The 16,261-nt window shown below is 32.7% G+C and overlaps 2 protein-coding genes across 2 annotated transcripts; both read right to left on the bottom strand.

Annotated features, from left to right (window-relative positions):
- Positions 1 to 582: 582 nt before the first annotated feature.
- Positions 583 to 6,765, bottom strand: LOC106717123 (band 7 protein AAEL010189). The gene is made up of 7 exons (XM_014510842.2): positions 6,744 to 6,765; positions 6,273 to 6,382; positions 2,843 to 2,915; positions 2,310 to 2,392; positions 1,864 to 2,123; positions 1,013 to 1,193; positions 583 to 713 (listed from the first exon to the last, which is right to left on the bottom strand). Exons 1-7 carry the CDS (start codon positions 6,763 to 6,765, stop codon positions 615 to 617), a joined length of 828 nt encoding a protein of 275 aa, XP_014366328.2. The 3' UTR covers positions 583 to 614.
- Positions 6,766 to 7,629: 864 nt separating this feature from the next.
- On the bottom strand, positions 7,630 to 14,435 carry LOC106717000. The gene is made up of 8 exons (XM_014510685.2): positions 14,318 to 14,435; positions 13,759 to 13,911; positions 13,339 to 13,474; positions 12,940 to 13,067; positions 11,537 to 11,662; positions 10,681 to 10,845; positions 10,112 to 10,336; positions 7,630 to 7,751 (listed from the first exon to the last, which is right to left on the bottom strand). Exons 1-8 carry the CDS (start codon positions 14,433 to 14,435, stop codon positions 7,630 to 7,632), a joined length of 1,173 nt encoding a protein of 390 aa, XP_014366171.2.
- Between the last annotated feature and the right edge of the window lie 1,826 nt (positions 14,436 to 16,261).

The following is a 16,261-nucleotide window of genomic DNA, read 5'->3' as shown; positions in this document are numbered from 1 at the left end:
CTAGTGTTTTCATTTATTTATTGCGATTAGCTTGTTATGTATGTAATATTGTCTGTAATTGATGAATTAAAAGGAATTAAACATCTATTTTAATGCATTTTAATCTAATCTAAAATACTAATCATAATTACATAACTACACATAGATAAGAAATATTTTTGACAATGATTTTGAAGATAGCTTGATATTACTCTAAAAAATTCTAAAGAAAGAAATTACTCTAAAGTTCTCGGAAACATTTCTAATCCATCGTATACTCTATAGTGGAGTTTAAGAATAAGCATAAGTCGTTCCCAATGTTCTTGCGGAAAACACATAGTAGAAGTTTGTAAAATAGTAGCATAACTTCGTTCACAAGATTTCCCTACTGGCCGAAAACATCCTTGGCAAAATCTTCTTCTAAACATGGGAATCCCATCAGCTCTACTTCCAATATATAATGACAATTAGCGATATAGTAAAATATTATGGAGACACAAAGAATATGTAGTTAAAATGACTAGATTTCTCTAATTTTTTTGCATATAACATTAAAAGAGTAGATACTCGATGATGCGTTAATTCCGTTGTTCTTTGTTGGTCGCTAGTGCAAAGACAAATGACGCCACGGTTGCTTACGCCTCCTCTCTTGCTCTCAAGAAGTAAGTAAGAAGGTCGATCGGCAGCGGAAACACGATGGTCGAATTCTTTTCAGCCGAAATGGTGTTCAGAGTCTAGAAGTAAAGTATCAATATGTTAAATAAACATTTCACACACTTTTTTATAAAACTCTTTATTTCAGAAAAAAAAACATCGAATGCTTTATCAGTGAGATAATTAAATCGAGAAAAAGCTCTAGTTGAAAAAAAATTCGCTGGTGGCTTTCGCCGAATATGGAAAATAAAGACTCTTGCCTGTGTTATGGTCGGAATAAATAAATTTATCAGCCAATTAAATATTTAACATTTTTTTTAAAAGTAGGCGGAGTGAAGAGTTCTGTAGTGATATAACGGTTAAAACAAAATTAACTCACTTGCAAGTAGCGCAGTTGCAGAGCAGCAGGACTATCGCCGATCACTTCGGAAGCCTCGCGCAGAGCTCGGGAAGCTTTCTGTTCTCCCTCAGCAGCAATAACCTTGGCACGAGCCTCGCGAGCTGCCTCCGCTTCAGCTGCCATCGCACGTTGCAGTTGTACCGGTAAGCGGACGTCCTTACTGTAATAAACGCTCATTATATTTTCATGGCAAAGGTGGCAAGCCATCTGACATCTCTAAAATAGTAGTCGTGTTGTTATATCGGTCGAACGGTCATTTTGTGTAGCAGTTATTGAAAAATTGTTATAATATTATGAATTGATTTGGTGTAGTGAACTTTATTAGGATTTCAACTTCTGTTAGCAACGTATATTTCTCTAGAAATAATCAAGGTTTCGATCAATTTAATAAGGACAAATTTTGGACTTCCTTAATACTTAGTTCTTTTTCAATGTCTATAATTTGTTTAACATTACGTTGCCAATGTCCTAGTTCTCACGCCGTAAACCATGATTACGTGGCCAATCGATATTGAGACGTAAAAGTTTACAACTAAAATTGAATTTGTAATAAACTAAATAAACAAAAGTTTTAATGAAGATAATACGTTTACTATCACATTTCGTCGAAGGTCACTGGAATTTTGTAAATGTAACGATGAGGATGTTTTTCTGTCGACTTTGTAATATTGTAGATAAAACAAATATGATAGTTGTGTTTGCTTGTAATTTCAAGTATTTATGAGATCCGAAGGTTGAACTGAAACTGGGTGCCCTCAAAATATAAAACTTATTCGCCTATTATACTCTTTTCAATAAAAAGATAAGAGATTAAATTAGTAAGTACTTACATTTCAACACGTTCGACCTTGATGCCCCAAGCTTCGGTAGCTTCATCCAGAGCAAGTTGCATGTTTCCAGAAATAGTTTCTCTCTCGCTTAGTATTTCATGCAGGGGTCTGGTGCCCATGGTGTTACGGAGGGTAGTCTGAGCTAGGAGGCGTGTGGAGTGATGAGCGTTCTCCACGTTCGCGATAGAGATGGTGGCGTTATGGACGCGGTAGTACACCACCGCATCAACGGAGACGGTCACCGAGTCTTTAGTCAGGACCTGCGTCATCAAGTTGACATTACAATTATCAAAATAAATAGATTAAGTAAGCGTTTTACTGCCGAAATCGTTTATTAGGATACGATTATAACAAGCCGCTTAAAATCAAAACTAAAAATAAATCATTTTAAAACTTGATTTTTTTTTACAATAATTTTGGGGCAAAAATTAGTTTATCGATAATACCTCTTGTGGGGGTACATCGTAGGTGAGAGTCCGGAGGTCAACGCGCGCGTAGGTATCAATGCAGGGAAGTATGAAGAAAATTCCTGCAATCAATCGTTATCGAAAAACATTAAATTGATATTTAAATAAACGCCAAAGAACACATCGATGGCTCCTACGAATAAGGGCCAATGTGCAAATTGACAACTTTACAGCAGAGGCTCTCAAAATTTTAACCATATAGGAAAAGATGCCGCATAAGCCCTTTTACTTTAGCAAAAAAAAGATGTTTACACCTGTAAATGTGTATTTGTGTTTAGTGCATTTTGTTAACTAGACTAAGGCGTAGCTTTTGACATAAAAAAGTAAAAATCATCAATTTGTTAATTTGTCCCATCGACATACTAAAATGAACAGACATATAAAAACTATGTGCCATGATCGGCAGATTTTCACCTAGTTTTTCGATCTGGCCGTCTGCTTGAGTATTTTGATATGTAACTAATATGAATATCCTCCACTATGCTATTACGGTAATACCATAAAAAACTTACCGGGGCCCTTGGCACCGCCAGAGAGCAAACGTCCAAGACGGAAGATCACAGCCCGTTCATATTCCTGTACCACCTGTAAAACATAAAGTTTTAATATTTATTAGCCAAAAATATAACTCAAATTTCTTTTTAACCCCTAAAAGGGGTTATGGTTCATTTTATATGAATAAAAAAAATCAAATGCAACGTGAGGACGACATCATGTTTTTAAGCCCTTTTCTTGTTTATTTTTAACAAAACATAAAAATTGAAAAATCCACTTTTAAATATTCAAACCACTTAACAGTTCGTAGCCCGGTTTAAAAATAGATAAAACGTTATCCAAGCTCACGTTTGCACCGTCCATTCGGACGTTTCAGAGGATTTACACGATCTCGAATTTTAATTTTATTTGCATCAAAATGTACTGTGATAATGAATGTGAATAAATCGCTCATAATTACATTTAAGTAATACATTATTTTTCGAATAACTCATAGTTACATTTAAGTTTAGAAAGTTATTTTAAGTTAAGCTGTCGCCCGCAACACCGTCCTCGCGGAATTAAGAAGAAACTTAAGTGGCCTATGTATTTTTCCAGACAATGATCTGCATCTATGCCAAATTTGAGCTAGAACAATGCAGCCGTTATGGAGATCGATCTAACAAACATCCATTCATCCATCCGTCTTCTTCGCATTTATAATATTAGTTAGATTGCAAGGAATTTATATACTACAAAAGTCTACTATCTTTAATACGTTGTGGAATATCTTCAATATTGAGTGCTTCTGTACTGGTTTATGTCTATCGTTTATAAAAAAAAAATTTAAAAAGTTGAAAACATTTAAATTGAAACTTAGATAGTTTCAGATATCAGAGATCTACTTTTTTGTACTATATCGTTATTTCTTATCGATATGTTACAAACTGGAATTGACGTAAATTCAGAATCTATTTATAGTTCGCTTGTTTGTGTTTTATGTTTACAATGCACGTTGTAACATTGAAAGCGCCCGACATGGTCTTTAATTAAATATGTTGTCAATATTGACGTTACAAAGGTCTACAAAGGTATTGCCATTGGACTAAAACGAGCAAACGGCTATTTGAATTCGTTAAAATAGCGAAGTGACCGTTGCCCATAGACACCTAGACCTAGACCATTAGCAGTTGAGTTACCTACTTTTTGTGGACATAGTAGGGGACGCACAGCAAGAGCCTTCATTCTATTGAGGCTCTCGGCCGTAAGCGAAATGGGATCGCCTTTTTTCAATGGAAACTGCATTTAATTAACGTAGTGCTCTCACAACGAATAAAAACTGTAACTAAGTTTAGCACATCGAATGGTCATTTTTTTGTTTATAGTTTTATTTTGAAAGTGTTAATTAGTCGATGAGTGCGACCCCTTAGTATAGATTTCACATACTTAACCTTTACTAAAGGAAGACTACATAACGAATTGTGTGCAGCAGTAAGTGCTGTCGATATATTGGACTATATAGTCCAATATGACAATATTGCCATGAAGTTCATTGTAAGCAACTTTTTACGCTATGTGAAAACATCGACACGTTAAACATTTTGAACAGTAAGTAGTAAAAACTATAAAAAATGGTTTTGTACAGATGTTTCGACACTGGAAACTCATATTAAATACAGTTGTATTTAATATGTTTTCATATTAAAAACAAACATATATTATATCTAACCTTACTTTTCTGAAAACATGTGAACATATTATTATAAGACTCGTGATTCGAAAATAGACATTGAATGTAATGTAAAGAGGTTCCAAGCATCTTACACAGGAACGTTTAAATTCCATGAAAGGAGGGATTAATTCTATTTGAAATGGCAGCGAGCAAACATTTAATGTTGTTGTATATCGCCCATTGCTATTTGAGTTGTATATGTAACTAGCTTTTACCCGCGACTCCGTCCGCGCGGAATAACAAAATGCACACAAGTTAAAAAAGTTCCTATGTCCATTTCCTAGTTCTAAGTAGTGATGCAACGGATATCTGTTTCCGTTTCCGCAAGTGCGGAAGTTCCGCGTGCTTTTCAACATCCGTTTCTGCTTCTGTTTCCGCAACTTTTATAACGGAAATAAAACGGAACTTTACGACGGCTGAGAGATCCAAATGCGCGGCGCGAGACGGGCAGTCCGTGCGCGGCCTTTCGGCACTTGTCGCATTTGTTTGTTTACGTACTATTTTGTGAATTTAAGCGCGTAATATTTTCTGCTGCTGTTTGAAACAATCAGTTTCTCTTGCTGGAGTAAACTGTCTAGTTGTTGTCCATATAAAATTTGACAACTGGCAAAATGTGACTATTTCATACTAACAAGTTATTAAATGTACTTTTGAATAAGTGATAATATATCATCATCATTATATAGTTAGAAATATATTTGTCGTTTGTTAACACGAGTGGTTTGGCGAACTTTAATTTGTAAATAGTGTAATTTTGTTTCCTGAAAATAAATTTTAAAAAAACGCGTATTTTAACACATAGTAAAAATACATACATTGAAGGTTAAAGGACACCGATATCCAATGCCTTAATAAATTAAAAACGAATACAAACTGTTTTTACCGAAAAAAATATTTTTGTAAATATGTTTTTTATTATTATTTACACTTCTGTTTCCGCATCCGTTTCCGTTTCCGTTTCTGCTAAAATTTATTTTTGACATCTGTTTCCGTTTCTGGTTCCGGTAAGACACTTCCGTTGCATCACTAGTTCTAAGCTACCTCCCCATCAATTTTCAACTAAATCAGTTCGACCGATCTTGAGTTGTAAATAGTGTAACTAACACGACTTTCTTTTATATATATAGATATCTCTCAAAGGAATAGTTACGACCATAGATTCAATAACAAGTACTAAATAATTATAGATTTCTACAAAATTTAATTTATTTAATGTGCTTTTGCCTACATCCGACAGCAAAGAGTTATGTTAATTTTTAAGTTAGTTTGGATAAAGAATTTGAAGAAGTTTGCAAAAAACTAAATAGTTTAGCAGTTGGCAATTACTTACGCAAATAAAATTAAAATAAATAATATCAATTTTTATAAAAAGGTCCTAAGTATAAAATACTATATATTTGAACCTTAGTTTGAGGCCAAGGCACCTTTGTAAAGACACAATGACATTGTAATGTAATTTATGGCATGGAAAAATATCTATTGTAATTGTCGTAGAAAAACATCTTAACACCAAAACTAAAGGAAAAAATGGCTAGCGCAAGCGTTTTCAAAATTACTTATTATGTTTAAACTTTAGTTACGTTTTGTAACTAAAGTTAGTTAGTTACTAAAAAAAATTCTATAACGTCTTAATAATGTAAGAAAATTGCATAGAATTTAAGTCGCAAATGCATATCACAAAATATTAATCATCTCTAGCTAGCCATATATAACCATAAAACATTACTAAAACTTACCTTGAAGCAGACGAAGAGAGAAAACGGCATCGTGAAGATGACAAGCACCCAAGATAAGAACACCAGAATTTTACCACACGTCTTGGACTCGCTATCTGCATCTTCATTCGCTAAAAACAATAAAAATATTACATTTATTTAAAGCTATAAAATTATTAAATAATAAAAATTAACACGCACTGGCAGTAATGGTCGGATATAAATGTTGACGACTAGTCATCTCTATAACGGTACTCATCTTCGAGTAAAGAAAAACTAAGTTGTGCTTTTCGAAGTAACGGCGAGTCCGCGTGTGACGTAGCCGACGAATGATTCCTGAATGACGCCAGAGCCACCTAGGGCTGGCTCCGCTGACTTGTTTAATATTCATATGGGAAACGTCAAAGGTGACAAATGGTACACGTAGTACAATAACAAACGAAGCTTTTTATTATAATTATAGTTAGCATTAAAATTAAAAGTGTTACTCACTGGTCGGTTCGTTGAGGACCATTGTGGTTGAATCTGAATAGCGAGCCATTAGGGCTGTAGTTTAACATAGACGTTCGCGCGATTCAGCGGTAAGGGTGGCACTGATGCGAGTCTATGGTTGACAAAGACTATAAGGGCTGTTAACTATACTAAGTACATGAAGTTTTCATTTGATAATTATTGGGCAATGGATTGTATAACGTTTTCCTATGACCTACTTACCAATGTTATTTATTAATTTGACATGTATTTAAAAAATTATTCATAATATGTTTCAAATACATGAAGGTAATTTAATTATTAAACAAAGTATAAACCAGTAGAATAGTTATAGTAGTAGTAGAATCATCATCAACCTGCCCTTATCAATACGGAGGGTCGGCACAGTATGTACTACTCCTTGATACATCTCTATCAGCCATCTGAATTCACCCCCTTCTTACGCATATCCACTTTCACACAATTCATCTATACTTTCATTGGTCTTCCTCTACCTTTATAGCAATCCACATTAAATCTTATTACTTTTTTGTTTATGTGATCATCATCCCTCCACATGTCGAAACCACGCTAACCTTCTGCTTTGAATTCCAAAGTTAAAATAACGTAAGATGTTTGAAAAATAATTTTATAAACATTACTTTATTTTTAGAGTGCAAACCTTCTCTTATATCATTACAACATGCTATAAAAGTTTCATGAATAATTTTACAGCGGTTTAGTAATACATAGAAGTCAAACTTACAAACATCGATTTCACAAAAGGCGGTGAATTTAAGGTTATTAAGACTTAATAAAAAAAACAAAATATAGTTTTATTATTTGGGATTATTAAATGTTATTAAAAATAAAGTAAGAATATGAAACACATTTAATAAAAAAATCTTCAAATAACATTATTAGTGCAGGGCTGCTGAATATAGTTCAAACAGAATCCTCTGTTACCAACATCAACGGGAGCTTCTACTCCGTCCGTGTGGAACCAGAGACGAAAGGGCTTTACTGTACCTACAAACAAAAGATATATTGTAGCTATATATTACTGAAGTGAATCATCATCATACATCTGCCCTTGTCCTATGATCGTCATTTAATATACCGAGTTAATATCAAAATTAAATATTAATATTTTGTGGAATTTATTATGCATTGCTCAATTTTTTCACCTTTTTTTTCTCCAAATTTACGTCAAATTCTCTAGAGTGGTATTTGAACACATATATGATCAATATGTGAATAAAAACATTACTGGATTTACGTATAATATAAAACATCCATATATGCATCCAATCTTAATAGATGTTATGTAAGATAATTTACATAAATATAATTTAGATATTGGTGTTCATTTTTATCAAAGGAATTTCCCTGGAAATGTTACACAATTAACTAAAAGTACTAAAATGTCAAATGCAAATTAGTTAAACTTGTATATAACGCATGAACCCATGTATAGAGTTTGTTTGTTTATAACAAACATATTTTATATAAGTTTGCCGAGGAGCTATGGCTCTTTACATAATGAGATGGCTCCTAGTAAAAGTTTCTGTGACCCTTTAGCGCGTTGATGTCTCCACACACTTTCATAATCCTTAAGACATACACTTAACTTTAAAGTAGTCATGATATTGAGGTGTTTTACATTTTCAGTTCAGTTACATGTTTATTAAAGTTTTCATAGATACATAGCCATATATGTAGTTTAAGATATTATATTGTTGCTAATGTTAAAAATTTAACTGAGCGTAGGCAGTGCTACGCTATTCGTAGCTACGATGTCTACGGTATTAAACGAGTAATGAAAAACCTAGGTTATATTTTAAGTCTTATTCAAGACGTTCAGTTTTAACTGAACTGTCGAACTGAACAGTTAAAAGTGAACGACAAAAAATTAACGGTCTACCATAAAAATTTAAAAAGAATTTCAAATACATTTTAGCTTAAACACGCGTCAACCCTTTTTAAAGTGATTCTTGAGCCAAGTGTGGATTTTTGAAAAATTATGGCTATTGAACATTATATTGCAAAATAAAATCTTTACCAATAGATGATGAAGTTCTTTTATCGAAAGTTCATATTTATGGTGAAACATATCACCACGTTGACGTCAAAAATATCAATCAGTTTAAAACACTTTTTTAACTAAACAGTGTCACAGTATTTTTTTGAGTAATACAGTGTTCGATAGACAGTTAAAACTAAATTACAAACGTTTAGTTTTAACTGTCCATCACCATCAGGGCTTCCGTTACACAGTTACACGTACTCATGTATGTATGTATATCTTCTTAAAGGTAACTTTGTTTACGCTCTCTGTACATGTATTTAACGTAGAGATTATTGAATTTATAAACAAAATGGATTCATAATGTGTTTGCGCATAAATATAACAATTTTCTAAAGCATTACTTTTTGATCTCATTACAAAGATAAGTGCCGTAATGTGTTCTTTATACAATTTGTTACAGAAAATGTTACACATCAGTTAGCTAAACAAGGTAAATTGTTGAAACGTTAAAAAACTATACATTTGTGTAATATTGTTACTGAGACCTTTTTGTGGTCGAAGCAATTACGTGTAGATGAGGTCATAGGAACCCAAGAGTACGGTTTTAATTACTATTCACTTCTCTAGGTCACTATCAATTACCCATGAAGTAATATGTTAATTTCAATGACCTTAATAAACTTATTGTACTCGTATATGTAAAATAAAGTGTGCTAGTAATTTGAGTGACAAACAAATGGTCACATGTCTCATGGGATGTCCCATATTGTTTATGGATTTGACCTTACTTTAAAAAAGCTTTGAAAATATTACAAAATGTCATATTAAAATATTACGCATCAAGTGTTTGTTTAATAGTGATAATAAAATTAAATCTTTTCTGATTTATCGTTAATCGTAATTCAACATAACTGCTGCATTCACAGTCGGGGAATGGATACTAAAGCCGTTGTTCAGTAGACAGACTGTATAGATTTTTCATACTAAATCTTTAGTACGTTTAGAGATGCCCTTAAGTTATTAAGATTTAGTGGGGCATTAAGCAATAAGTTTTTAGCTGTTTACCCAATTAAATATTTAGATATGAGATGGCATTAAGAATATATACAGTTGTAATCATTACCATACGGCAATTTATACAATCTTCACACGAGTTACAAAACGTCAATACTTTGTCCCCATTCGATAGCGACACACCTTTGCCCTTGACTAATATGATACGCGATGGACATATACCACTTTTAGATTCCATATTGGTAGCACTTGGGAAAATTAATCTAAAGATAATAAAGGGATGTCTACTAGTTATTTATGGTTATGTTTTTAATTATTCGTAAGTCAATAAATAAATTATACATACTTAGGACAGTCGCTGATTGCATTGAAAGATCAGCAGAGAAAGTTCCACCGCAAATTCTGTCTGTGCATAAGGCCTGTGCTGGCTGTAATCGGCCAACGTTGGCAGCGCATGGGACTAGTAACCAATCATTGGCGCAATTGTTTGGCCCAGCCCCTGATCCGATCATGGAGTTAACTGGTGTGTTACTGTTGCCGCTAAGGGTGAATGCGCGCGAACGATTGTTGACTGAAAAGAAACATTTGTGAATATGCTTTGATGATGGTTGGTGTAATTGCGATATTTTAAATTTATGTTGAATTATAATTTACTACTTAACTTAATTACTGCTTACTGAACTTAATCAATAGAATAATTACATAGATATAAAATAGTGCTATTATTTAATAATTTCCAAAAGTTAAACTACTACTTGAACAAATACTATCGTAAACGTTATGTACACCAATATTTGCATATGTATAAGGTCTATTACTGTTTAATTGATAAGTTGTAAGTGTGTTATATATATGTTGTGGTTGTACTTGAATAAATAAATAAATTTAAAAAACTAAATAAAAACATATCTATACCTGGATCAGGGCAGGCTGTGTACTGAATGCCGCAAAAGTTTCTCTCCGTTCGAACGCAGATGCCATAGTCTTGGTTGCTCAGCTGCAGTCCCGAAGCGGGGTCGTAGTTGAAGGAACGTAGTTGTCCGGACACACCTGTGTAGTACTGAAGGCAGCCTTCGTCGGCTGTCAGTTGCGTAAAAAATATAAGTACATCATTTTTTAACATGTTAGGGCGTCGGTGGCTCAGGGGTTAAGCTCTTGATTCAGAATCTGCAGGTCCTGGATTCGAATCCCGCCATGTACCAATGTGATTTCGATATCTTATCTTATCCGATGTTCTTGGGCTTTTGTTACTTCGACTTTTCAGAGTAGAGCGAGGCGCTATTTGCTTTAAGTGTTTGCTTATGTCACTATATAGAATATATTTTGAATTACACCCATTGAAGCCAAGAGCAATAATATTAAATAGATCGGGACTCCAATAGGTTTATCGACTAATATTATATTAGTCCCAAACTACTTGGGAATAGAAGAAAGCGTTCACACTAAAACTTTTATTTTTTATATTGAATAAGCCAACGCTTAACAACGGTCCCACCTGATGTTAAGTGATTATTAAGTCGAAAGGTGGCACAAATAAACAATTTGTTCAACATAATCACGAAATCATAAAAACCGAATCACATAGACTACAAAAATTTCTCGTGACTCCTTGGTCGTCGATGTGAGTATTATCATTATGTTCCAGCACTCGTACGAAGAAGCTTTACCGATGGCCTCGTGACGTCACGTCTTCACTAACAGTAATGAGTAGACGAGCGCAGTAGTGGCGGAAGGGGGAGTCATTGGCAAAACTTCAGCGTGCGTCTAATACCTTTATATATAGTGTTACAAGGTATTTGTGTCACTTTGACTTTCCAGATTCTCTCGAGTGAGTTGCCACTTGTGACGAACGTTAACTTCACTGGATTAGTAGTCCCAATACCAGCATCAATGTACACTGCAATCAATAATAATATTCCATCATCATGAGCTCACTTTACGTCCCAACTGAGGGGCTCAGAGCCTACCCCAAGATAGGGGTAATAATAATATTTACCATAATTAAATATTATACTACCTGTACAAAAAAATAGAACAATAGTCTTGTGTTTTATTTAATAGGATTTGATTGCTAATATAGAGACAAAAAAGCATGGTGACTTAATAATTCTTATAACCATTTAAAATGGGTTCAAAACTAATTACAATCACGCACATGCAGCTCATATAATTTTATTCAAATTTTTAAAGCTGGTTTTGAGTAACTTAAGTAAAAGGATATAGATATTTGACACACTATTTTAGTGTGATACAAGTTGTGTTCGGAAGAGAATCGATAATTTGAATGTTACGCATAGAAACGGCATCAACCAAGCAGCTGTTTTGCTAAGTGACTCTTAAACAAGTCAGGTCACGACACAGGGGACCACAAAGATCTGTACACGCGTCCCATGTGCAGTGACCCGATTATACAGAATATCAGCGTGAAGTAAGTAGTCTTATTGAATATCTGAGTTCCCGTAAAAAGTGATAAACAGACTTTATTCATTTGTCTTCTTAAATCATACAAAATCAAGTCATACAAAAATAGCATATTCTTCTAGATTTTAATACTAATTCCTTCATTAATTAAAATGTAAGTTGAGTTACAGGAGAATCTAATTAAAATAACAATTTCCTAGATAAAACAGTGTGGTAGCTCACGTGTCCATTTCAGAGTTATGGAACTGGTTATTAAAAAGCAACTCATAAACAATCTACGATTGTTCTGCACGATAATTGACTTTCTTTGTGAAAATAATAAGCAATTTTCAGTCGCCTGTTCTTGACAAACGTAGTAGAAAATTATTTAAAATTCCACCACAAGTTCCAAGATGTAAAAATTGGATATTACATTTTGTTATTAATGTATAAAATTTAGAACTAATTTAATAGGTAGAGGTAGAGATTATTGGTATATTTTTGTAACAATGAAAGGAAAAATTATAGGCGTAACACTCTCAGGACGAAAGGACATACATCAGCTATCACGTACTGTATGTAGTCTAAGGAGGACTTTTACAACGCAAGGTAGTACATGTACCTAAGTGGCTGTTTATTGCTTTGATCTAAGTCTGTCAGTTGTTGATCTTTGGTCAGATTTTGTCATCAGATGTTGATAATTAAATGTTGCTGTCATCTATTTTTGAGAGAAACTTTCAAGTTTTAAGAACATGAGGAGAAAAGAAACTTAACTGTGAGATCCCTGATTGACTCCACAAATTGCAGGTACTGGATTTCCACCTGATACCATGAATTGGTCCTGATTGCAAACGTTGTTCATTGGTTCGGGTCCAGCAATTGTGAAACGATTGAAATCTAATCTATAGTTATGATGTAAAAAAAGTCGCATTAGTTTTAAAATTACCATGAAAATGTACGATTTTGAATATTTAAAGGTAATTATAGATTAAAAATTACAGCACCTTTGTAGTCTTTTAGTTCTTAACTAAGTGGATCAATTATTTGGTTCGGCTAAGATAGCGAATTTAATTTCTGAGGTCCAAGCCAACACTCAATTAGGAGCGACTTGGCCTTAGTCATAAGAAAAGACTATTGCCTAATTTAATAAATACTACAAAAATTAACATTTACCTTATCTGACATACTTCGGGATGCGACTTGATGATTGTGAGTTCACAAGAACCTATACCATCATATGGCGAAGGATACCCGGCGTTGACGAAGTATGTGCCGTTTTCTGAGGTGCTACTGCCGCATGACGTCATAACTGTAGCATAGATCTTATTTACATTTTCCTGATTTGCTCACAATTACGTAATAGATAAGTTATCTATCATCTCTTTGTTTGTGGTAAGCAAATATTTCCAAATATTAAGTTTGAATTGTATGTATACTATGTACAAATACTCTATATTTTAATACTGAAATAGCTGGTCCTTAACTAACCAACGTGAAACTCATATCATAGTTTATGTCGCCATGTTTAAAGTTTTATAAAATCATAAATATTGTATTGATTTTTCCTCATCGAATTATAAAAAATATACTCACAAATACAGCAAAGACCAAATCCATTTGCGCAGTATCCATTTGCCGAACCCCCTCTCGAGGAACATTCGCGAGCTGTCATACAAGTGCCATTGTCACCTGATGCGCCGGCGCAACCGCCGTTAGGAAAAGTTACCACAGTGAACAAAGATAAAACTGTTGAAAAACAAATAAAACAAATAAAACAAATGAAAAATCAAAACCAAAAGCTTAAATAAAAACGGGCGTCGTCATATCCAGGACTAATGACATAATATTGATATGGGTTTTACTCATTTAATATTTTGTACACTTTTTAAATATTATGAACATTGTAAATGTAAGAAAACATTCTGCCATTAAATTGTACGTCAAAGTGTAGAAGCTCGATAAAACACTATATAATTGAAACACAAAGTAATTGATTGTTAGAACTGCAATTACATTGTTAGAGTTTTTTTTTAATAGGAAAGTAATTAAGGAAATGTAAACGAGAGCTCTTTTAAATGTAAATTGCTTTTGAATGAAGCTATTTTATAAGTAGTCAAATTATACGATATTTCATTGTTGAATTTTAACTCACATCTACTCTCTTTTTGTACTGGTTGCCAAATGCTGTGTTCAAATTTCTGTTTATCTTGTTGATTTTTTGTGAAACCTCTGTTCCTTGTTAACCTTGCGGTGTGACGCCTTTTCAACATCGTCTTAGTCGTTACATCCTCATTTGTAGTCTGGTTACAACAACAAAACTTGAGTAATATTATAAAAGTAAAAAATAATTTTAATTCCATATTTAAAGACGATGAAAAAGTAAAACTTTGTGAGCACGAATGCGAAAATGAAATGTCGAATCATATGCTATCTAAATTTATAATATTTCTACGGGAAGGGGAACAATAGTGTTAAATTTCTCTTGTTATTGCGCGCTGGTGACAATGAACGCTTTACTCGTCATTTCTGTGAACGTTTGTTGGTACATTTGCACTCTGTGCAGTCATTGGGATGTGACGGAGATAAAATTCGCTATTTAAATATATTTAAGCAAGCGTTGCGTTGGTGAGAGACTGTTTTATAAACTGCTAGTTGATTTTTTTCATTAGATTTTTTCTTTCTTTTTAACATATGTTATACATCTAAAGTAATTCAAAATATTGAAGAAAAAAACATAATGAAAAGATATTGAATAAAGGACGGTCATGTTTGAATTTTACATAATAGACTTATCATAATCTCTTTCAAAGGTTCAAATGATGAAAAGATAAACAAATAAAAACCCAAGGTATTCAAATGAGGTTAAAAATAAGGTTTTAGTGAAAAAATTACAAGTCAGCACATACTTTATTTTTAATTTTAATTAAACACATGTTACAGTGAATACTTTATTGATACATATTCCAGACAATATTGGAAATAAATAATTACGTATTCATTTCATCTGTGGCTTTCCTCAGCCAAACACTCATACCAAAAAATTGTCATCTTTTTTGTTGTGGGTGAAAAAGTAGAGATACCATTATACTTTATCACAGGTAATGTTTCGGACGTGGAAATCCACGGTACTTAAAGTTATTTGTATAGTTAAGGTTTAATTTAAAATGACATGGAAAAGTAAGTTTATTATACAGGATGGTTCTCTCCGGGTCATAAAATTAGGCGAAGCATTATGAAAAATAATATAACTCAGAAATCAAAAAATTTAACAAAAAGATTTTTAAAAAAAAATTAATTTATATTGCGAAATTAAGAAATAACTTATCGTAAAATACTATTAATTCAAAATAATATTTAGTTTATGTCTAAAATCTTGACAAATATTTATAAAAAGTGTAAAGGTTTTATCAAATTGTTTCATAAAATTTTCAACAAATTAGGTTTGTTTCATAATTACACAGTTGCCTATTTAAATTAATTTATTTAATGAAATTATCCGATTTTTAAATCATATTTAGAAGTTTTTACAATATCTATTTAACATAAATACACTTTTTTAGTTAAATGTATGTTTTGTCGATGCTCTTTGCTCGACACTTAATATTATTATGATATACAATAGAAGATTATGTTATAATTAATATAAAAACTTATTGATATACATACATTCATACTACAAAGCAGTAAGTAACGAGATTGTACTGAGAATGCTTTAAAAACCCAGTTCTTATCGAATTTGAGTTTTATTGATACAATAGCCACTACTCTTAAATATTTATATGAAAATGTAAAACAATATATTTTAAACGTAACATTTACGATACATTTCTTCTACATTGAAATGTCTACGTATGTATTGACTACGTTCAAAATGTTTAAATTAAAACATTTACTTAGAGGATTAATATTGAGAACATATTTACATAGATGAGATTTAATCTTAGGTAATGTGTCATTGATAACTATTTTTAACAATGATGAAGGAAAAAGACCTCTTTTTGAGTTCTTCATTCCTTGATGAGTTCTGAAATAGCAGGGAATCTCATTGTATCGTAATACTTAATACTAACAGAGAGGAAACGTTTTCTTATAAGCA

The sequence above is a fragment of the Papilio machaon genome, chromosome Z, assembly GCF_912999745.1.
Source record: "Papilio machaon chromosome Z, ilPapMach1.1, whole genome shotgun sequence".
NCBI classification, from domain to species: Eukaryota; Metazoa; Arthropoda; class Insecta; order Lepidoptera; family Papilionidae; genus Papilio; species Papilio machaon.
The sequence above is the reverse complement of the archived record's forward strand: the minus strand, read 5'-3'. Positions and strand labels throughout refer to the sequence as shown.

Bases quoted from the DNA above. Each gene is read 5' to 3' on its own strand.
- LOC106717123 (XM_014510842.2), bottom strand. From the start codon at position 6,765: ATGGTCCTCAACGAACCGACCA. The intron at 2,393-2,842 runs GTAAGTTTTTTA...GATTGATTGCAG, and splicing joins TGGCGGTGCCAAGGGCCCCG to GAATTTTCTTCATACTTCCC. The intron at 1,194-1,863 runs GTAAGTACTTAC...CGTTTATTACAG, and splicing joins AAGGTCGAACGTGTTGAAAT to TAAGGACGTCCGCTTACCGG.
- LOC106717000 (XM_014510685.2), bottom strand. From the start codon at position 14,435: ATGTTGAAAAGGCGTCACACCGCAAGGTTAACAAGGAACAGAGGTTTC. The intron at 13,475-13,758 runs GTGAGTATATTT...TCTATGCTACAG, and splicing joins ATTTGGTCTTTGCTGTATTT to TTATGACGTCATGCGGCAGT. The intron at 11,663-12,939 runs GTTAAGTTTCTT...TATTGATTGCAG, and splicing joins AGTCAATCAGGGATCTCACA to TGTACATTGATGCTGGTATT.